Consider the following 24480-nt stretch of genomic DNA (forward strand, 5'->3'; position numbering starts at 1 on the left):
CATCTCAGTTTGGGGCATCTCAGTAAAAAGTGGATAATTAAAGACTGAATTAGGATGAGATATCTTACAAATCCCAATGTTCATTCCTTATAAAGATACTGAATCTTTTTTTTAAATGCCACTTTTATGCTACTATAGCTGTACTCAAACTGGTATAACCATATAATAAAATTGAGTACAGCAAGAACCTTTAAAAAAGTAAAACTAACAAACTATAAAATTAAGAAAACTTTAAACATGAGTCAAAGAATCCCAAAGAACCTTGTTCCTGCTCTTTGAAAAAAGAAGAGTTCCTGATTGGAACACCTCTTTCATTAATACTACATTGTAATTTATGCTGTACTTTGTACAAGCTGGTATGTGGTCCAGCATTTACTTCTGTGGGAAGAAATGAAATAAGCCAATAGAAGAGAAAATATCTAGCTCAAGATTGAATCCTTTGGCTACACAAACCAAGTAAAGCCTTCCAAAACAACTTAGTAAACCAAAAGACCTAGAAGCCCAATAAGAAGCCATAGGAGTCATCTACAAATGCAATTTAAGGACTGAAAGAGCCATTATGTAGGCCAGATATGTAGAAGACTAGCAGACCCCCATCCATGAACACCAAGTAAAGTCAGAAAACACAATGTAAACTCTTCGATCTCACAACACAAGAACAGATTTAATTATAGTTTCAATTGGGAAACTGAGCATCCTAGAGCAAGCTAAATCCAAAAATGCTAGGGAATTCCTGGAAGCTGGGCACTCAGACAAATCAGCCATCAGTAGGTACAGAAATAAACTATATTTACACACCATTCAAAAGAGACAATTAAAAAACTAAGAAGAAGACAAAAAGTCCAAAAACAACATCTCAGAAGCAAACACCTAGCTAATCAAGGATTAACATCAGGCACACAAGCAGAAAACAATACAATACCCTAATTAAGACACTACCGAGGAGAAAACCACATGCCCATCAAAACTGGCAGGGCAAGTTGGCTATGTGTAAATGGGGAGCAAACCCCACACTCACTAATACTGAGGTTACCTACGTGCGTAATGAAACATCTGCAAGCCTAGTAAGCACCAAGGATTCCATAAAAAAATATTTCATAATGAAGAGACATTGTCCAAAACATTTTAAAACGATGGAAATGTTAGGATGACAACAATTAAGTACATTCAACATATTTCTGTAATTAAATATATTTTAATTGCATTAAATTAATAATTTGAAAATACTACTTAATGGAGAGGAGTTGGTTCTGATTCCCAATATTGTACATTTACTGTTAACAATCACTACTGGAAAAACACACAGTACTAGAATCTTCTCACAAACAGAGAAGCTTTTATTATCATCTGATCCTTGTTCTCCCTCTTTTGCCTTAAGTATTATAACCGAGCAAAAGAATAAAATTCCTGTAGTGCTTATGTAGAATCTTCTTTAACACACATCATATCTCACACTGGGCTTAGAGGGAAGAAAACAAATATATGAAACCACAATTAACCAACTGGGATAAGTTAAAAATGTATTTTTCTGCAATTCCCTGATTTAACAAAAAGATATATATCTCTTGTGAAAGGTAATTTTAAAAAACAAGTAAAGGCATGCATGGTAACAATTCAAATAGTTCATGATACTTGAACTGTCCCCTTGTAAAATCCCAAATAACAATAATGTGACTGTTAATTTAACTGGAATAAGTCATGAACATTCTGCCCATTTTTCCTAATTTTAACATCCCTTTATTTTTTTTAATATTCTCTCAATCACTACTAATGTCTTCACTAACCTTTTCTCTTTAAACCTTATTTTGCCTAAGCTTTTATACACATGAACTCTTGATAATGAAAAAAAGTCAAGGGCTGACCCTGAATTACAGATAGTTGTGGCTTTATTTTAAAAAGTATTTTTGTAACAACACTTCTTTTATGTGATAATTAAGTTGCTAGTTGTTTTAATGCATTCTTTGGAAATATTGATATCTGCAGTGTTTGCATAGAAATAACATAAAAGTTAAGTTATGACATTTAAATCTCTTGACTTGTCTATAAAATATCAGTTTGGTAAGATGCAAACATTTATACTTTTTGTGATATTGAGTATATATAAATCTTAGAAGACAAAAACTAGCTTTTAGTTTGAAATGATCTGTATTAGGGTAAAATGATGAATGTTTGAATATTTTTCATGAGATTTAGAAAGAAACATCAAGAAGACTTATTTTCCTGTGTTTAAAGATAGTCCTCAAATTACAACCATAATTGAAACTGCATTTCGGTCCTATGTTATGAGGGTCTTAAAGAGGATCACCGTATAACTAGACATGATTTTACAATCTATTTTGTGGCAGTCTTTAAGGGAATTCTGCTGCTGTTAATCAAATTCATTCGTTTTGGAGCATTTTTTTCCCTGGAAACTATAATTTAACACCTGTTCCTGGCAAAAACATCATAAATCACCATCGTGTGACTGCCTTAAATGCAGAACAGTTACCAAGCACCCAAAATGAGGTTATGGGGGGACAGATTAGAAACAAGGTCATAAGTCCCATTTGGAATCCATTGTAACTTCAAACTGTAACTAAGCAATTGATCGTAAGCTAAGGACTGCCTGTATATGTGTGTATTTCCAAATAAATTGCTTGTACATTTAACAACTTCAGTGGTTCAACTAAGTATCTCAACCTATAAAAAAGGTTGCCTCACTAGTAATGACAGTCAAGAAATCTTTGACTAACATGTTGCAGGCTGGAAATTCTCCAGATTATAGTCCCAGCACTTCCCATGATGCCAACTTTAGGAAAAGCACACACAGAAGCCATGAAATTACATAATTGGATGCCGAGAAGATAATCTTGACTCTATTTAAAAAGAAACTGATTGTTTTTGGTAAAACATTTTTTAAAAAATATTAAGCTGTTTTTTTTCATGAAAAATATAGTAAACACTTATGCAATTGAATGGAAGAATTTCATTAATAGCTGAGAGCCCAGAGTCACCTTATCAGTGAGATGGACAGTATATAAATTTAATGAATAAATAAAATAGCTATAGTTTGCAGCTAAGGACTGCAATATGTAATTTTTTTTATTATTAAACCCTACATTTATTTCAAATTTTGGTTTTCAATTCTAGACACTATCCAGCATTTGAAGGACAGCAAACATATTGCTGTATATCATAAGGGACGCTATTACAAAGTATGGTTGTATTATGATGGCAGACTCCTAAAACCCAGGGAGATTGAGCAACAGATGCAATGGATCCTAAATGACAAATCTGAGCCTCAACCAGGTGAAGAGAAGTTAGCAGCTCTTACTGCTGGAGACAGGTATGAAACTTCGTAATTGTTTAAGTCTCTCAATTTTTAAAAAAATATTTTGCTTTTTTATTTGCCTGATCTCTTGTTTACTTTTAACCATAAGTAGTGTAGTTTGTTCATTCTTCATTAATTGATAAACTTATTGCGACACATACAGTAGTATTGCTTTTTTAACTGAAAGTTTGAATATCGGCTTTCAAGTGGTTACAGCTGATTTTGTATCTCTTACTTGTAAAGCTAAGAAATGGCCGAGTGTAGGCCTTAATAGGTTTGTTTTATTTATTTCTGTTATTAGGTGAGGAGGAATGCAGTATAATGTATATACTGTGGATTAGATCCAGACATACTGAATACAATACATACAAAGTTAACATGTAATATCATACCATCTACTGAATTTTAGTAGTATTTCAGAATGAAAGACCATGATAAATGAGTTCGATGCCAAGAGAAAGGGGGTGGGGGATAATGGGACTTCGTGTGCTGTGGCCCAGTTGGACAATGGCTCGCCATTGTCATCAATTAACATAATGGTCTGCATAGATTGTTGGGTGCAGCTTGATGTTCAAGACATGCTCTGGCCATGCTGTCAAGAGGTGGTTTATAGATGTTCACTATTGTTAGATCACCTAATTTGGAAACTACTTCATATATATTGTTGTTTGTAGAAGCTGACACAATAAGGAGGCATTCTCTATAGTCCTTCTAACATAGGTAGTCTCGCCATAGCTGTGGTGGTAAGTGGCTCCCAATAGGTCTTAGCCATGAATCTTGCCTCTTCTGAGTTGCTCTTCTTTGTTTTCTATGTGCATTTCTTGGAGGATGACCATGTCTATGTTACTGCCCAATAAAAGTTAGGAAACATATTGGCTTTTGGATCTGTTGAGCTCCTCAACATTGATTTGGAACAATATTCCCGATCTCTCATGTCATTTGGGCCTGACAAAGACTTTTTTTGTTTTTGTTTTCATTGCCAGGAAAGCCTACAGAGTAGTCTGGCTACAGCAGTTGCTAGTTCATTTACTTCATACTGTCATGTTATCCAGGGTGCACATCAGCAATGGACAATCCTGAATAGGATTCACATCTCATATGGCGTCTCCCGAGACTCTCTGTATAAATGGGGCACAGTATTTCCCCCTCCTGGAATCGATACTGACTTGAAGATGTGCATGCATGCACATACACACACAAATGCATACAGAGTTCATTAGACATCACTTTGATTATAAAATTACACCCTTTTTATAAGAATGATTGTTCAAGTGATTTTACACAATGTTTCTATATTCATTTGACAGAGTTCCTTGGGCTAAAGCTCGCCAAACATATTTTGCAAGAGGAAAGAACAAGCAGTCATTGGATGCAATTGAAAAGGCTGCTTTCTTTGTTACTTTGGACGATACTGCTCAAGGTTACCGAGAAGAAGATCCAGTTACCTCAATGGATGCATATGCAAAAGCACTTCTACATGGCAAATGCTATGACAGGTATACTATGCTTGAGAAAGAGGGATTCTTTCATCTTTTTCTTGTCTATATAAATATTCCATTTTCAGTAGGTGAAAAAAAAATTATGTGAAAGCTTGGGTTTGACTACCATTGAAAATCAAAGAACAAATGGTACACTGTTCAGTGAAATGCTTACTGATGACTAGCTGTAATATCTTTTGGTTATAGTGTTTTTTTGAATAATTAAACAATAGGTCCTTTTAGAAGTCAAGATTAGCTCTGAATTCTGTTTCAACATTTAAAGAAATGTTATATTTGTATCTTTCATTGAAGAGTTTCTGGTTTGGTACACAAAATGCCTATCTCATGTGTTCAACTCTTACTGCCACTCTCAGAGATTACTGAAAATTAGAGGTTTTGGTGAGGTACTAATAATTGTATAGCTGTTGGGGCCTACTTTCATTTCAGTATACAATTTCTAGAAACAGAAAAATGACTAATGTTGCAGTATAGTTATACACAATAACAACAGTACACCAGAGGTCCCCAACCTTTTGAGGACCAGGGACCGGTTCTGTGGAGAGAGGTTTTTCTGTGGACTGGAGGGGGCGTGTTTTCATTTACTGCCTGCATCCCGCGGATGGGGCTTTGTTTGTGCGGATTGGTTTCTGGCAGTTCTGGTCCACGGACCGGGGATTGGGGACCCCTGCAGTACACAGATAACCTATCACAATAGCCTCTTTATGCAATGCACAGAAAAAAATTAAGAAATAGTAAGCAAAAAATAGGAGAGGAGAAATAAAAGGAAAAGAAAATATAGCTCCATTAAATTTTGTTTATACCAACACCATGTATTTGTCTAAACTTTATCACTAGAGACATGAAAAAGTAGTTTTGAAACCAGAACAAGCCATTGTATTCTGAAGACTTTTCCATATCATTTTGGCTGAGCCATAGTTTGGTAGAAATGAAATTCAGAATAGCACTAGCAATAGCACTTAGACTTATATACTTCCCCCTAGTGCTTCATAGCCCTCTCTAAGTGGTTACAGAGTTGGCATATTGCCTTCAATAATCTGGGTCCTCATTTTATTGACCTCAGAAGGATGGAAGGCTGAGTCAACGTTAAGCTAGTGAAAATCAAACTGCTGACAGTTGGCAAAATTAGCCTACAATACTGCATTCTAACCACTGCACCACCACGATTGAATGTTTTGGTTGTTTCAGGTTTTGGGCAAAACAGAATTCAGCAGGACAAATGAAGCAAAGCTGGTACATGTTGTCCCTTTCTTCTCCCAGCATAGCCCTCTCTGGGCCTCTTCTCCTAATCTCCAGATTTAGCAATGCTTTCCATTCCTCTCTTTAGCTACTAGTGATGTCCCAGCATGGCAGATTCTGCTACCTTCAGCCTACAAAAATAAACATGTACAACATCCACATTCCCAACAAACATATCTCTAGCATTAGCACAAGCATTCCTTTATGTTTATCGTGAACGTGTTAAAACAAAAGTATACGACACATGCTTCTCTCATTCCCTGCTCAATACTGAATGATTCACTAAGCTTTGGGTCTGCTGTATATCTAAAGTGCAGCTGAAAATATGTCTGTTGCAAGTTAACACATAAAATCCATCCAAATTTGATAAAAGTTGTGATTCCTACATTTGATATTTCATTATCTTAAGTTTTATCTGGGATATTTTCTAACATGGTGTTTGAAGACCTTGTTAATTTATCTCTCAATTGTTCAATTATCTACAGTTTTCCATCATTGGGCAATTACTTTTTTAGCTGCTAAGATTAAGTAAGTGATTGATTCATTGTTTTAAGGTTGATATCCTACCTCTGGGTAGTTTTGATTTCTTTTTTCAGTAATAATGCTAATCTCATCAGCATTATGAGAGTTTTATGCCAAAAGGATGGTCACATGGCCATCACAAAGAAAGACCCTTTTTTGTAACAACCTATTAAACTTTTAGAAGAATAATTAAGATAGATACAGGATGTGCCAATTCGACTGGAATCAAGTGCAAGCCTTATGCTATCTTCTACTGAAGATTGAATAAAGTGGTGGATCTCCCTATTTTGTAATAGTGACCACTGAATTTTCAAAATAGTTTCTTGTGATTGTTCTAGACAGTTAAATATTGAATTCTCCAAACTGGTATAGGGTCAAATTGCAGAAGCTCTACTATCCTTATTACCAGTAGAGTTGATTTCAGAAAAATACATGATCACCTATTCATTTTTTAAAATTGTCTTTTATTGAGAGTTTCCTTGTTGTAGGAATTTTTTATTCTCAAGGTTACATCTTCAGTTAAGTTTCATTTATGTCAAATTATAGCAATTGTCCTGTTCTCTATATATGTTATTAAAGGGTGGAGGAGAAGTATCTTATATCAAGGCTACATATTTATTCTTCCAAATTTGGAGCGTTGTTTTTTGGTAAAAACATCAATCTTGTTTATTTTTGAAAAATGTTTTGGGTGAAAGAAACATTGAATTATAAAATTATTTTTAATAATTTAAATAGAGTTTCAGTTTAGAACACTGTTCTTTCAGTGTTTTGCTCCATTCTCTGTCCTCTTCCTCAGTTTTTCTTCAGTATTCCCATCATGCAGGATTCTGTGCTGAGTGTTTATTAGTGTATGTTTGTGGAGAAGTAGGCATAGCATCTCCCTATGGATATCTTTTCTAAGGTGTTTTTTAAATTTTTGCAAAATTGAAAAGAAAAACCTTTTTGTCAAGTCTGTAGATAATTCCCTGTTGCAGTTCAATGGCTCCATTTTGGCTGCATAAACATTGCCATTCAGAGATTACTATTAATAAGTATTTTGATAATACAGTTTATGGGCATTATTGTTTTGCATAGGTGGTTTGACAAGTCGTTTAATCTCATAGTGTTCAAAAATGGTAAAATGGGCCTGAATAATGAACACTCTTGGGCAGATGCCCCAATTGTCGGACATCTTTGGGAGGTGAGCATTTCTATTACCAGTTTGTAATTGTTAACTACCTTTAAAGTGTGCCTCATTCAAGGGTCAAATGTGACTCTTCCTCTGCAGAAAGTTCAGATCCCTGTTGGAACTATGCAGTGGACCATGCAAGCACTAGAACTATAACTTAAATTCTACTGCTGTTTCCTATCATAAATGGATTACAGCAGGAGTGCACGCTTTGTTCCTAAGGATGAGGACAATTCTTGACTTCTGATTAATATCGAAGACTGCATACTATCAAGTAAGGAGGATTAGGAAAATAGATAGAAATAGATATTGATCTTATGTTCCTCACAAAATAAATATATGCTAGAAACAGAATAGTTGAAGTTTATCAATAACATTGCACATGATTTTGTTACGTACCATGGATCTACCATATAGTTGATACACATACCTAAGAAACGTGGAAGTTTATTATGTGATATGGGATCATAGAACATTGATAGACAGGTTTTTGCCTTGCTTAACATTTTCTTGTCTTGCCATTGATAATTTGAAGCTTTTAATCAAAATGCAAGATTTAATCAGAAATGTTTTTTTTTCTGTATGATTTGCAGCAGTATGTTTCGCATGCTTATAATTATTTCACTCATTCCCCCAACCCATCTACACTATCCATCTCCAGAATGTCATGTGTTCTGATTGTCTTGAATTGGGATACACAGAAGATGGACACTGTAAAGGGGAGACCACTCTAGGCATTCCCATGCCTACTAAGCTGCAGTGGGAAATCCCTGAAGAGGTGGGTGCATATCCAATTCTAGATCCATGATATCAGGTATACTTTAGGATGCTCCCCTATAATGTTTCTTTTTGACTGAAGTACACATCTGTCCATTTTTTAATGAAAATGTCTCATTTGTTTTTAAAATAGATCAGTGGAATCACTGCTGATTTTGTTTAGGATAAGCTGATAAATGTAGAATTAAATGTTTTAAAAAATGTGACCTCTGAATATTTTGTGACTAATACTATCCTTGTTGCTATTATTTAGTGCCAAGAAGTGATTGAGAAGTCTCTTAACATTATTGCAAGGCCATTAGCAGATGATGTGGATTTTCATTCTTTTCTTTTTGATGCATTTGGGAAAGGATTAATGAAGAAAACCAAAACCAGTCCCGATGCATTTGTGCAACTTGCTTTGCAACTTGCTCATTATAGGGTAAGTATCTTAGGTGTTTTAGTCTAATTTATACATTTTTTTTTAAATGAAGTACCTGATACTATTTTTAAAGTTCCTGCTTAAATAGAAAAAGTTTCCCCAGATTAAAAGATGTAGCTAATGAGAGCTGGCAGCCTTTTCTAAAGCTTCCATGCTGAAGTCCTTTAATACTGTAGTATTTTTTTTTCAGTCGCCCAGAAATGAAATTTAAGTAGCTTTGTATTTTGCATCATTTAGTTCTATTTTATCAAGCTTTGCCATTGTCTGTGGCAAAGATCTGTTAATTCACAAATGCATCTTATTCATGAAGAGTCTCCTGCAGTCAATGCTATAGTAGAGTGTTGAGAACTGGTTCAGAGAGATTGTATCTAAAGCAGAAACTAATATAACACCATAGTACATATTTCACGTGATATTGCATGTAATTCCCTAAGCATACATCGTAGATACGGAAAATATTCAGAAAGGAACAACTAAAATGACAAAAGTAAAAGAACAGGAAAATAGGCAGAGAAAACTCAGCATGAAATGACAAATATTTTAAAATGTTGAGGATTAAATTCTGTTGAAGTCAGTAAAAGAATTGCTGAGGGACCTGCATAGATTCTGCCATGGGAGATTAGGTGTGATCTCAATATGCACCTAGATACTGTTGCCCACCTAGGAACAAAGTCCAATACTACCGACTTGCTGTCTGTTGTCCTTCCGCCTTCTCTTTATACTATATGTAGTGTGCATCTTAGCTTATTCTTATATACTACTTAGCTTTTTTAAAAATTTTGATGGGAAGAAAGGTGTGTATTTGTATTGAAATTAAGAGTTAATGTTTATGTGACTGACATAATATAATGTAACTTATATGTTAAAGAGATATGGTAGTTTTAGCAGCTTAAAGATGTTGGATTTGTCAGCCGGAGAAGGTTGGCTCTCTGCATTCCAACAGTTCAAGTCTTAGCACTGTGTGAGAGAGTGAGCTCCTGTCACTCACCTCAGCTCCTGACAACCTAGCCTAGTTTGAAAGCACGCAAATGCAAGTAGATATATAAGTAGTATTTTGCTGGGACTAATGGCAGAAGCAAGAAACCAACCAGCACCAGGCCCAACCCAAATACAAGGTGAACATACACCAGTGGAGAAAAAGCCCCAGATGAAGCCAACACTCCCACAGAATGCCATAAACTGCTCTGTGGGCAGAGCTAGTTCACCCCTTGTGGTGCACTTTGGATAGCGTGCGAGCATGAACTGAATGAAGTAGCAATCTTAGGCAGTCAAATGCCTATTAATGCCTACTCTGTAATAACATTGTAGACTCCTCCTGGCTTTCATGTACCAACGCCGTATGCTAAATAATTAAATAATAACATGCATATGTGCTTTTTTTTACTGCTGCATATAAATAACTTTGTATTGTTATTAGGACATGGGAAAATTTTGCTTAACATACGAAGCATCTATGACCCGCCTATTTAGAGAAGGCAGAACAGAAACAGTCCGCTCATGTACTGTCCAGTCCTGCAAATTTGTGCAAGCTATGGAAGACCCAAATGAAACTGTAAGTTGAATGTTCTAATCAACTATAATATTACCTTTGCTTTTGTTTAAGTTTACTTCTATTTCAGTCCACAATTTCTAAAATAGGTAGTTTGATTTGCTTTCCTGAGTTATTTAAATACATTGTAGTATAAAATAAATAACTCACGATCACCAGGAGAATTCAATCAGAAAAAACCTTTAATAAAACCAAGCTTTCATCGGAAACTTCCGACATCGTCAGGGTTAGGGTTAGTCAATGGGAGCAACCTATATAAGGCTGCCTAATGCTTGCATCCGGCTTCTAGATCGTGTTATTGGTCCCAGCTGGCTAGATTGTACTGTTGTCATTTCCTTAACGTTCGCACCTAACTCTTTCCTGCCCCTCCGTGTATTCTTGTTCACTCATTCATCACTGATTCTCGGGCTTAACGGGGGTCCTCTCTTTTTTGTCAGGGGGCTTGAGGTGTAAGCTGTTCAACCCCTCCTTGATATTGTTACATGTTCCCCCCCAGGTTCCAGTCGATTCCCCCCATCACCTTGGGCTTTAAGCTAGACGTCTCTCTCTGTTCTACCCCTTTTGTCTTCTTTCCCTTTGTTACGTGGGTAGCGCTTGTCTGTGTATTGCACAGGTCAGCGTTACTTCCTTTTCCCCTTTGTTCATACGTTGAGTAAGTCAATAAGTTGTCCTCTTTACTTTGATGTGACCAGGTTATCATCCTGTCTCCTTCAACCCTATGCGTGGGCGACACCCCTTTGCTGCTATTTGTGGTGCTACACTCCACGATTCCTCTGCTTGAATCCCCGAACCCTGTGTTGGTATCCTGAATGCCATTCTTCCATTCGGAAGGCGAAGTTTCTTCGAGGTGCAGTGTAGAGTTGCACCGATCCCCCTCTGCATCATTGCTCTTTCCTCCACCTCTCGGGGGTTGCCCAGATCTTTGTAAAAATCTGTTCTCCGCTACCAGCGGGTTCATCAGCTGTTGGTCGGAGCTATTTATGGCGCTACGCTCTGCAATTCCTCTGTTTGATCCCCTGGACTTTGCATTGGTGCCTTGAATATCATTCCTCCATTTGGGGGGTGGAGTTCCTTCAGGGTGTAATGTGGAATCACCCCGATCCCCCACCGCACCATTCCTCTTGGTTCCACCTTCCAGGAGCTGCCCAATTCCTCGTAAGAGTTTGTTCCTCTCCACCTCCCGCGGGTTCATCAGCTGTCGATCGGAGTATATCAGCTGTTGGTCAGGTGCTAAAGGAATATCCGTGGATTGGCTAGGGTCGCTTGAGATCCCATTCGCTCGGTAATGTGAAGAAACGGACGTAGTTCTATTTCGTCGGTCATATAGCCATCGATCAAATTGTCCCTGATGAATGGGGTGACAGTTTTTGCTCCATAGTCTCAGCACTTGTTGCACCGGGCAAAGATCTATGCAGCGATTGATCGAGTCCTCCTCCGAGAACCAGGCCTCTTTTAGCAGCCGGCCTCCTTTTGTGGCATCACTAGATAACACCCATGCGTTGTCAAAATCAAATTGATGATTGCATTCAGCCATGTGTGCCCAGACCTGCGAGTGTTGGTCGCCCCTTTTTATGGCCAGTTTGTGCTCAGGCAAGCGAGTTTTCAATCGTTTGGATGTTTGCCCCACATAATTGCTCTGACAGTTTTTACAGTCAATTCTATATACCACCGCAGATTGCTCCGTGGTGGAAAGTGGGTCTTTGGGGCGCATAACTTTCGAACGCAATGTTTGGCTGGGTTTATGAGTCACTTTGATATTATGTGGGGCCAGCAACCTGGCCGTCGCCTCGGAAACGTTAATGTAAGGCAGAGAGATGCATGTCGTCTGTAGTAACGGCTCATCCCTCTGATGATTATTTCGAAATTTAGGTATTAAACTATGCCGCTTTATGACCTTCAATGGGTATCCATTTTGCTGACATACACAGAAGAGGTGTTTTCTTTCCTCTACTTTGGACTCAACCGTACTGCAGTGGGAGTTCACACGTTTAAACAATGTTTTGATGCAGCTAATTTTATGGGATACTGGGTGATGCTCCTATAGTGGAGGACTCTATCTGTGTGGGTGGGTTTACGATACACCTCGGTGCACAAAGATCCATCTGATTGGTGGCGGATCAGCACATCCAAGAACGCTAACGAGCCTTTGTTTTCCTCCTCCACTGTGAATTTTATATCTGGATACACCAAATTCAGTATTCCCACAAAATTAGCTCTCTGGCATCTTTTGATGACCACAAATGTGTCATCCACATACCAGGCCCAAAACTTGGGTTGGTACCGGGTCATCGCCTTACGCTCCAGTTGTTGGAGCACCGCCTCCGCTATGATACTGGAGATCGGGGAGGCCATGGGTGTCCCTTTCACCTGTTCGAATGTGACACCCTGGAAAGTGAAGTAGGTCGTCAGGCATGCCTCGATAAGTCTCACAAGATCTTCCGCTTGCAGGGAGTCCTGGTGGTCCTGGTGGTTCCCCCTCCTATTTATCAGCTGGTCTCTCAAAACGGAGACCGCTAGATCCTGGGGGATGGAAGTGAAGAGTGAGGTAACGTTGAATGATACCATCATCTCATTATCTTCCACCCTGAGGGTTTTGGTCTTTTCCAGGAACTCCTCCGCTGATCTAACCGTAGTAAGACTATCATCAACAAGGTGGCAAATACGGCTGCTAAGCCACTTCGCCAGCCCAAATGTGGGCGTACCTCTGAATGAAACAATCAGGCGAAGAGGAATGCCTTCCTTGTGAATTTTAGGTAGCCCATAAAACCTAGCTAGTGCCAAGTCATTTGGGTGTACTTTTCTCAGGGTGTCATCATTCATCTTTTTGCTGCGTTTGAAACCATTCAGCAGCTTATTGATCTTGTTCCTAAGGGTAACCATGGGATCCTTCTTAACCATTCTATACATTGACTTATCGTTAAGTAACTCTAATGCTTTAGCTACATAGAGTGTCCTATCCATAACTACTGTCACCCTCCCCTTATTCGCTAGGAGTATGACAATAGTGTCATCTCTCTTAAGCTATCTTAGATCCTCCGTTTCCTCTTGAGATAACGTGCGATAGTACCTATGGCGCATAAGTAGCCCAGTGACCTGTTGCTTTACAGAGTTCTTAACCTCTTCCCCCGTCTCCATATGATACATAGCGGGCTCCAACACTGCTATAAAATCTAGAGCATGCGTGTCCATAAGATTGTGGCCCGTATCCCACTGCAGTAGGGTGAGTTGAGAGTGAGTTAATGTCTTCAAGGAAAGGTTACAAACCAATCTTTCTGTGAAGTCATTACTTCTTCACTCACGTAATATTTCCAACTTACGTTGGAGGCGTGCCGTTGTTTGCTGATTCGTTCTCCTTGCCATTAGCCCAATATGGTGGTTTAATGCTTGAAAATGATGTTCCAATAAGTCCCTGCTACATCGTCCACGGTAATCCTGGATCCACGTTTTCAGGGTCTCTACGCGTCTATGCTGGTCGTTGATAAGCGTGCGTATTGTCCAGCGTTGGAACTGGTGGACCGCCTGTTGGCATTCAATGGAGTCCACTACAGGTCTCCTCCTCAGTGACTTGGGTGGCAGGTCCTCTCGAATGCAAGTGTGCAAAAACGTCAATTTGCTGTAGCAAGCCGAGATGCGATGCGTCAGTTTTTCCCATCGTCTAGCCATGAACAATACTGCTCTATCATAAAGATTAGTGATATCTGTAAAAATACGACTCCTGGGTACATTCATACTATAAAATAAATAACTCACGATCACCAGGAGAATTCAATCATAAAAAACCTTTAATAAAACCAAGCTTTCATCGGAAACTTCCGACATCGTCAGGGTTAGGGTTAGTCAATGGGAGCAACCTATATAAGGCTGCCTAACGCTTGCATCCGGCTTCTAGATCGTGTTATTGGTCCCAGCTGGCTAGATTGTACTGTTGTCATTTCCTTAACGTTCGCACCTAACTCTTTCCTGCCCCTCCCTCGTGTACTCTTGTTCACTCATTTGTCACTGATTCTCGGGCTTAACGGGGTCCTCTCCTTTTTGTCAGGGGGTTTGAGGTGTAAGCTGTTCAACCCCTCCTTGATATTGTTTCATGTCCCCCCCAGGTTCCAATCAATTCCCCCCATCACCTTGGGCTTTAAGCTAGACGTCTCTCTCTGTTCTACCCCTTTTGTCTTCTTTCCCTTTGTTACGTGGGTAGCGCTTGCCTGTGTATTGCACAGGTCAACGTTACTTCCTTTTCCCCTTTGTTCATACGTTGAGTAAGTCAATAAGTTGTCCTCTTTACTTTGATGTGACCGGGTTATTATCCTGTGTCCTTCAACCCTATGCGTAGGCAACACCCCTTTGCTGCTATTTGCGGCGCTACACTCCATGATTCCTCTGCTTGAATCCCCGAACCCTGTGTTGGTATCCTGAATGCCGTTCTTTACATTGTAGTAAATAAATATCTAAAAGTGTTGGGAAATATTTCAAGTTTTTTTTCCCCTCAGAAAAATAAATTGGTTGGGGTCAGGAAAACGTCAAAGTGAAACATTTTTTTCAATGCAATTTCTACTTTTAACTTTACGTAAACATTATGTTTGTTGTTTTTTCCAAATGGAACATAATAAATTTGGTGAATGTATATATTCAGTACTGCCTCTGAAACTAAGTAGCTGGTGGTCATAAAAAGTACTATTTGTGTTTGGTATCTTAAATTTAAGACTTCAAAGTGTTGACTCTGTTTTCGATGATTAAATGTTATAATTTTTTTCTATGTAAAAGTACTCTTTTTATCTTTCATATTACTTAAATCATTAGTTTAGATTTCCAGAGCAATATGTAGAAGCCATTATCACCATTATGAACCATTGATGATCGGAACATAAAATCACAATTTTCCTCTGATGAATGCATGATTTCAAATGAGTACAGAAAAAAATGTAGGCCTCAGTAGATCAAGGTAGTGAAAAATATAAATTGATTTCATTAGAGTTTCAGTGCTATTATCAAACCACCATAGAAACGTCATATGGAAGTGTCCAAATTTTGAGTGCTAGTTTTATGATAAAAGTTGATGTGTACATTTGTTTAATCACTTCTGGCTCTTTGTGAGAAAGAAATCATTTTGCAGTATTGTCTGTCAATAATGCCTTGTATGTTTATGTCATCAGTCATAATACCTATATCTACCGTGACTTCTGTTGGCCTGTTTTTCAATTGCCTTGAACTTTTTTTCTTCCCATGTTATCTCCAACATATCTAATCATAGTTTCATTATAGTGTTAAGAGTTTCCTACAAGCAGTTTGGTTTTAACTTCCTTTGATATTGAATGATTTGTTCTTTTGCCAGTTTCATGTATTGTCAAACTTTTTCTCTAGCATCACAATTAGAGCTATCTGTTTTTCTTTGTTTATTCTCATGATCTGAATTTCACAAAGTAATAAAGCTGGGATAAAATCTATTAACTCTAATAAATAAACATTTTACACGTGGGAAAATAATTGTCTGGATAAAGTGTACTGTAATTTCCGGTGTATAAGACGACTCGGCGTATAAGACGACCCCCGAATTCGGAGCCGATTTGCATGCCTAGAAAGTCGTCTTATACGCCAGAAACTACCGTAATTTCCGGCGTATAAGACAACTCGGCGTATAAGACGACCCCCCGACTTCGGAGCCGATTTGCATGCTTTAGAAAGTCGTCTTATACGCCGGAAAATATGGTACCTTTGTTATCAGCAGGCTGTCTCTGCACTTTAATATTTTGTTTAGATTTGTTAGCTTGTTCTCCCATGTAGTATTTCTGTATATTTTTGATTCTAGGTAGATAACATTTGTTATTTTTTCTCCTTTTATTTGCATTGGATTGGCACTGGGTTTTGTTATCTTTTTAAAATAGTGAATAGCAGATCAGCATTTTTCTTGGCTGCTTCATTTTTAGCCATTAAAGTAATTCAATCAGCATATTTGAGATTGTTGGTGTTTCAGTAATTTTAATACCAGTATCTCTCTCTTCTAGTCCATCACTTTGCACTGCATATAAACAAGATGGGATGACAATAAAACAAAAATAGAAAACTGTTAGAATTGCCTTGCCTTTCCCATTATCTGTCAGATGCGAGCAATGTGATAGGCACATCTGCCTGTTTTGACTCCGCGGAGCTTATATATTTAGCTGTTTTACCCTATGTATTGGTGGTCTCTCGATTGCAAAATCTTGAGCATTATCTTTATAGGCATGCTGCAGCTGTTTTGATAATCTGAACATTCTTTACAATGCCCTTTTTTAATATATAATATAAATTGGTATTTTTTCAGTCTCTTGTTTTTTATACAGTACTTGTTTATAAACAGCAAGTAGCACCTCAACTGCATTATGTTGAAATACTGTAATGAAGATTTTGAACTGCTCAGCAAGTACTTTATATAAACTCCTGCAACTTTGTTAAGTTAATAGTATTTTATAGCGTGCTTTTTTTTAAAAAAAAAATTGAATTAAGAGACTAATTTAATTGAAAGACGGTAAGCAGTAAAGACTTGAACTTTACTTTTAGAATCTATATTATGGGGTACTGAGAGAATACGCCTGAAGTCACATTTTCAAATATATTTTTCTCATAAAAGAGGCATGTACCAATATAAAAAGCATATATAAGATCTCCTTTTTCTATTCTCCATCCATTTGTTCCTTAATAAATTTCTGTGTGAAAAAAATCATTAAATTTCCCTAGAAGAGCATCTGCAGTAGAAGTGCGGTGGGAGGTTCTAGAGGTGAGGAAATCCAGTGGGTAGGATGTTACACTCCAGGTGTTCCTAAAGGGACTTTGGTGGTTGGACGAGTTGTCTGTCTTTTTCTAGAATGTGATGTTTCATTTTAATAGCATTTAAACAGAAATAGTCAATTGTTTTCCTTTTTAATCTACAGCCTGAAAAGAAGTGTATGCTATTCAAGGCTGCTGCTGCTAATCATCAGTGTTTATATCGCCTGGCCATGACTGGTGCTGGCATTGATCGTCACCTTTTCTGCCTTTATGTGGTCTCCAAATACCTTGTTGTTGAATCACCTTTTCTAAAAGAAGTAAGTAGCCACATAATATTTGTTGTGCAAAGACTATAATACAACATTTTATTTGCATTTTTAATGATCTATTCAACCAGTTGAAAACCTTTTTAAACTAGAAACTTTGAAGCATCTGAGAAAACTTTCTGAGGCTTAAAAATCTTTGCGAAAATGAAAATAAGTATATTTTAAGAATTTAGCGTATCAAAGAAAGCTAAAACATACATATTTATATTTTCAAATTTTAAATGTGTACATTCAGTGCTGCATTCTGAACACTTTAATTTATTGAAACAAGAATTACAATCATTTGCAAGTGCTGTGCCATATCTTAGCCTTTTTTGTGCCTAGAATTATGGAAATAGAAATGTTGAGTACAAAAATGGAAGGTATGCATTGGATTCAACCAAATCAAGAATCAAACTGAGGTGTTTTAGAAACACCTGGGGGTTATATGAAACAAAGTTGTTTTTCTAAGAAGCAGGCCAGTCTGCCAAAATTAACACATTTTTCTAAAAACTCTCCGAGTAAGGAAAACTGCAAGAGAAAAGTGATAAAAGGAACAGCTCCTTTTGAGCGGAGCTGGTGCCTATATGGTCACTTTCCTATAATTTTCTTAGTAACATTTAGCTTGTCATGGTCTTCTGGGATTGTTTTTGACTTCCTGGTCTAGCCTACAACCTTTGAAGTTCTTATGATCTCCAGTCCAAGTACTGATAGAGCTATGCAATGCTTTGGATTTAATTTCAAAAATATACTTTTGAGTATGATCATATGTGTATGCACCTTCTTGAGGAAACTACAGCTTTTCCTAAAATTGTGCAGCTATCCTCTGAAAAGATACATGAGTCCTATTAGGTGCTTGGGTAAAAAAAAAGAAATAGGATTTTCAGGTTTTAATACTTTTCCATAGTATACTGCACATGTCATCCATCCTTGAACTATTGTACTTTCTTTAACTTTGGTGCCACAGAAGTTTTTTGGGGGGATTATTTTTAATGGAAAGCAGACTAAATTGTATATAAACAAATACAGTAAAGCAGAAGTCCAACACAAAAGGTTTTTCAGTCATTATAATTATTTTATCACATTTTGCAGGCTTTTTACTTAGAGCCACATTACCTCTCTATGCCATTTTTTATAACAGTTCTTCATCACTATCACCAAAATAGTTTGAGATATAGGAATCTGATTTCACAAAAATCCAGCTATAATAAACAGAATATTCTCTGAACAGGCCTTTGAGAGTTGAAAGCAACATGCATTGAATATTGACATCTTGCACTCTTCCATTCACAACTCATAGAAAAACTCTATTATTCATTCCAGCCACTGATTTGGGGATATTTACATCCCTTTTTGGTGAAATTGTGATTGTAAGAGAGATTTTGGCAAAAGTGCAGATTGTTTACTTACTCAAGTTGCACCTGTCCTTTGATTTCAAAATAATACTTTTTGTTCCTGCAAGCAGCTGAAAAGTGTGCAATTTCTTATATCTTCTTTCCCAGGTTTTAGCAGAACCCTGGAGACTTTCAACAAGTCAAACACCTCAACAACATATTGATCTGGATAAGAATCCTGGAATGGAGTCCAGTGGTGGAGGCTTTGGACCTGTACGTCTCCACGTATTTTATTTTAAATATATAGTATTACAAATCACCTCATGTCCAACCACATTATCCATCATATAATGCTACAGACGTATGCTGAATTATTTATCAATGTAAACATGAACTTTATGAACCCTAAGCTTTCATATCTAAGGAAAAGAGCAAAAATACAATTAAATGAGTTGTTGATCAGAAATGTTGTATTTTTAAAAGAACTGATTGAACAGCATTAGATGAATTGTTCTTCTCATAACCTAAGCAATTACCCCAGTTTCCATATTCTAATTTCTGAGATGGGTAGAATCTATTATTCTACCTCAGTGAACAGTTTACCAAAAGGCTAAGATGTTAACATTGCTTGAATATTGGAATAGATCAGAGAAGGGAAAAGTTCTATTTGTTATTGTTATGGATTTATTAGCTGCCCAACCAATAATATATTAAAAATCTATAAAAATAACTTTAAATAATGCACTATATAGTTTAACCAAACCCCAACTGAAGGATTTTGCAAAACTGAATAGGTTATTAAATGTTTTTCTTTTTTATATTTTATGAAATTAACTATCTAATAATAAAGGTAGTACAGAACCAAAAACAAATTAAGATTCATTATTGTAAATATGACTGCTATATATTTCAGCAAATAAATGCTGCTTTGATAGCTTCTTATCCCTCTTGTATTATCTAATATCAACTTAAGACCACTTGTTACCTGATAGACAGAAGTACCAGACTAAATAAATCTGTTCACTATTTTAGAACAATATCAGGAATTGATATGAATTGATACCATATCATGAATATGATACATTCACCACAGTTGTTTAAAAAACACCAAACAGGAAGATGATTAGCTTTTATTATGCAATTTTTTAATTCTCAAAAGGACCATTCATAAATCATTTTCAGAGAAGTTTCTGATCACAGTAACATTAATTTATATTTTTTTTGTCAAGTTGAATTCTGTTTTTTTTTCCCAAGAAGTGATATTCCCCCATATATGTTTCCTATCAAGAGCAGTGGTGGCGCAATAGTCAGAATGCAGTATTGCAGGCTAATTCTGCTGACTGCCAGCAGTTTGGCAGTTCAAGTCTCACCGGCTCAAGGTTGACTCAGTCTTTCATCCTACTGAGGTCGGTAAAATGATGAGCCAGATTGTTGGGAGGGGGGACAATATGCTGACTCTGTAAACTGCTTAGAAAGGGTTGTAAAGTACTATGTAGCGGTGTATAAATCTAAGTACTATTTCTACATAATTTCTTAAATCCATTAGATTTTCTAAATTCGTTATCATTCAATAAGGCTAATGTTTAGTGATGGTGCCATTTGCCTTAAATAAATTTGATTAATAATTGTGATTAATTGAATGCATGATTTAACTACTGAGGTTATATCAATTCGGGGAAAAAGCAAAAGGTTCCTATCAACCAAAAGCTTGAGAGGGCATAGTATATTAGCCTGACATTCCCTTCAGTTCTTCCCAGAATGATAAACTGTTTTCACATGATGCCTGCTTTTACTGAAACATAAAAATGTGTCCTATTAATCAAAATAGTATTGAAGTGATTTGTTATAGACATGTAGAGAACTTAGGTATTCTATGTACATTTTCTACAGGTTGCTGATGATGGTTATGGGGTGTCTTACATTATTGCGGGTGAGGATCTCATCAACTTCCATGTATCCAGTAAATTTTCATGTATTGAAACAGTAAGTATTTTATTAATTTTAGGGCCTATTACTCTCCTGTAGCCCATTTTTGTATCTCAATTGCTTATCTTAACAGAAAATTGGATCTGCAAGAAGCAGTATAATATACATTACTGGCTTTAAAATAATGCCTAATGTTTTTAGATAATGTACTTCAATATTCCAAATAAGCAAGTGGATATTCTGGTTACAATAAACAAAAGTTGGAAAATAGAGAAGCCACCTGCAACCCACTATAGGTTTTGTTTCTGTCTTATTTTTTTTTATCAAATTTTATGCCACCTGACTCCCAACAACTCATAACAAGTAAAACAAGAGTACAGTTAATAAAAGGTAATTTAAAAAATAACAAGAACAACAAACTGAGCAGAAAGAGAGGAAAGGGGCTTTACTCTTTCTCTCTTGCCCAAGACCTGGGCAAAATGCCTTGTATTCAAGGCCCATCAACAGCCAAGAGGGAGCCTTCTGGTTCTTACAGGGAACCTCCTTCCAAACGACAGGTGCAGCTACAGAGTTCTGGGATCCCAACAGATGACATTCATCAAAAGAACCCAGACTGCTATATTAGTTGTCCAGACAGATACATCCAGGATCAAAGATGGAGTACCCTAGATCTGGGTAGCTCAAACACTCACAACCCCTTAGTCTTGATAGGATAAAGGCCAGAGATGGTTCCTTTTCATGCTGATCCCAACAGCCTTCAGGCACCAGGGCTGAAACATATCCCTGGTGCTTATAAGCCACTGATCACTGGGTTTGGGGGGGAACTACCTTTAATTTTCATATACCCAGTGAAAAGGGCAGAAGGTTGCTGTGTTCTCCCTGAGAAAAGAGAAATGCTGAACTGTGTGTGTGTGTATGTGAGCAAGGAGACAGAGTGGGTTAGGTGAGTTTGGAGGTGTGCATATTTATATGTAGGCAGGCATACCATTAAACACTTATTCAGCACCTCATGAAGTTCTCAGGGACCAAAGTTTAAGTAAAATTTCCTTTGACTTCTAAGACAGTGGACAAATCCATTTATGCAGCTTTCTTAGCAACATAATGGAAGTAGCTTGCCATTACCTTTTGCAAAAATATTCTTCTCAGTCAAGTACTAATCAGGCCCAGCTCTGCTTAGGTTCTAAACTTGGATCCAATTAGATACTGGCCCTCTATATTATCTCAGATAATTTATATTATCTCAGATAAAATGGTTTTATGTTACATAATACAGTGTTGCTGCTCTTGATACATTTTCATCCAGGCCTCAAAAATGACTTCCTAGAGAAAATGGCTTTGGAATCTACCTTTCTCCACTTTCAACATATACTTATCTACTAATATCATATCATATCTGATTTATTAGATTTGGCTATCATAAATGTTTACAGTAAATAAAATCAAGTCTGAATTATTTTCCAAACGCATTAATACTATTAAAGGATTTATAAAAAGAACCTATAAAAATCACATCACTGAATAAACAAAAGTAGTAAATGGCAATCAGTTTCATACATTAAAAAATAGTTGTGTGTATGCATGCACTCTTGATGTTCACTATAAGATTGCTATGTGATTGTGAATTTGGATTTTTAATTATTTTTTAGGATTCTCATCGCTTTGGGAAAAACATCCAACAAGCATTGTGTGATATCCGTGACTTGTTTCACCTTGGCAAAAACTCTACTAAATGATCTTTGTAACAGTAGAACAACTCGTTGGCCAATGTTGGAGATGAGAACTCTTCTGTACAGTGACTGAAAATAAGCTATGCTAAGCAGCAATCCGTTCCCAGATATATAAACAAGCATTTTTGATTGGCTTCAAAGGTCCATCCCTTTGACTTTTCAGAAGAATTTTCTTTTTCATGAGGAATGACTGTTGAGATTTTTATATTTGGTGAGGAATTGCAACATGAAATTTATTCCTCATTTGTCTTAATTTAACAATTTCTTATTTGTGTTCTATAAATTAAGAGAATATGTATGTTATTACAATCTCATGCTAACAGAAAAAAATATGACTTGAAATATAATGGCAGAAGACATAATTCATTTAATTGTTGGGTTGTTGTTTTTTCAGAAAGTTACAATTTAGGACATACACCATAAGTAAAGGCATTTTGTTAAGTTGAACATTTAGAAACATCAGGCAAATGTAGTGAATTGTGCTTAGTGGGGGGGGGGGAAACATTTTGCTATTTGGAATTAAGCCTGTCTTGTTACTTGAAATGTCAGAGGAGGCTTTTTCTGTATATAATTTTAAAACCTGTATTTGCTGAATTTCAAAAGTTGAATGGCTGAATTTGAAAAATAAGAATTACTGAATTTGCAGTAACACGGGATATAATATCAGCAAATAAAAATGGGTATGTTTCCACAAAAAATCTCGCAAACAATTTTCCTTTGTATTATGATCAAAGCTATTTCTTATGAGAATAATTTTTACACTCTTACAAAAAAAGGAAGTTACTATCTTGCTTCAAGAGTTGTATTCAGTTTGTTTCATCCCATCACTCTGCATTACAATTAATCTGCTGGTTTAAAATCTGTTGGGACAATCTTCAGTGTAAAGACCAGTCAAAGTAGCTTGACCACCTTCTGCCTTAAGTAATTATTATAGTATGAGTCATAAACAGTCATTAATATACATACCTAACATTTAAATGTCATAAAGTTGGAGTTATCTCAGATTTTTTTTAAATGTAGAGAATGTGACAAATCATGAATGGCATTATTAAAAACAATCTGTATTAAACATTACAAAGAAAAAAAATAGTTGGTCTTATGGCTGGCAAGAATTCTATTCAGAAATCAGACATGCAAACATTACAAAAATCAGACAGTGAAATGTTCTCGACAGTCATTATATAAGACATAATTCTTATCAGTCTCTCATAAGTCTTTACATAAGAGCTAAAAGGCCTTATCCATCAATTATCTGTTTCTCCAAATTTAATGGCTTTAAGAAAGATGAAGCAACAAATATGGGGTTAATCTAATAAAACCCTGATGTTCAAGAGCTTTAATACCAATAGAAGATACAGAACTCAAGTTGTTGTCCAGAGAATTTGCTATTAAATTCTTTGACTTCGATTAATGCAAATCAGTTATATTATTTCATAAATAAATATTGAAGTATAAATCCGCACAAGAATAGATGGGGCATGTTTCATATGATCAAGAATGGTAAACATCACAAAATTAAGGGGGGGGGGGAAGCCATGGATGTCATGCTGCATTCTTAAGTCAGTGTTCTGTTAAGTATATGCTTTTATTTTACCAACTGACCAGTCTCTATATTCTAAGAATCTTTTTTATCAAGAGCATTATTAGGTTTGACTCAGGTTTTAGATATTTGAATTGTAAACATGCTTAATTAGTGCATTATCAATGCAATGTTTCATATTTTAAGGAAATATAAATGTGTAATTGGCTGAAGTTAATATGAATTTTACTATAAGTGACTGAAAGGTTAAATGTCTTTTTTTTAAAAAAAGAAATAGACACAAAAACTATTTCTGACCTTGGTTTATATCCTCTTAGAATGTCAACTGCCTGTATATAACACTGCTTTTGGTTGTAAATCTTTAAACACATAGTAAACAGCTTATTCTTAATAAAAATATTATTTAAAAGTGTGCATTTTATATTAGA

General features: G+C 36.4%; 1 protein-coding gene across 5 annotated transcripts in view; it reads left to right on the forward strand.

The window, feature by feature from the left end:
* CPT1A (carnitine palmitoyltransferase 1A) overlaps positions 1 to 24480 on the forward strand; it is a 50367-nt gene extending 25887 nt beyond the window's left edge. For all 5 annotated transcript variants that reach the window (XM_039331267.1, XM_039331264.1, XM_039331263.1 and 2 more), the window contains exons 11-20: positions 3130 to 3325; positions 4618 to 4806; positions 7642 to 7747; positions 8397 to 8513; positions 8766 to 8933; positions 10351 to 10485; positions 17385 to 17537; positions 19028 to 19132; positions 20750 to 20842; positions 22432 to 24480. In XM_039331267.1, coding sequence (XP_039187201.1) covers positions 3130 to 3325; positions 4618 to 4806; positions 7642 to 7747; positions 8397 to 8513; positions 8766 to 8933; positions 10351 to 10485; positions 17385 to 17537; positions 19028 to 19132; positions 20750 to 20842; positions 22432 to 22518 — 1349 coding nt within the window. In that variant the 3' untranslated portion in view covers positions 22519 to 24480. The remainder of the gene's footprint in view (positions 1 to 3129; positions 3326 to 4617; positions 4807 to 7641; positions 7748 to 8396; positions 8514 to 8765; positions 8934 to 10350; positions 10486 to 17384; positions 17538 to 19027; positions 19133 to 20749; positions 20843 to 22431) is intronic.

Source organism: Crotalus tigris, unplaced genomic scaffold (genome assembly GCF_016545835.1).
Source record: "Crotalus tigris isolate CLP2741 ecotype Arizona unplaced genomic scaffold, ASM1654583v1 scf7180000024436.1354646, whole genome shotgun sequence".
NCBI lineage: Eukaryota > Metazoa > Chordata > Lepidosauria > Squamata > Viperidae > Crotalus > Crotalus tigris.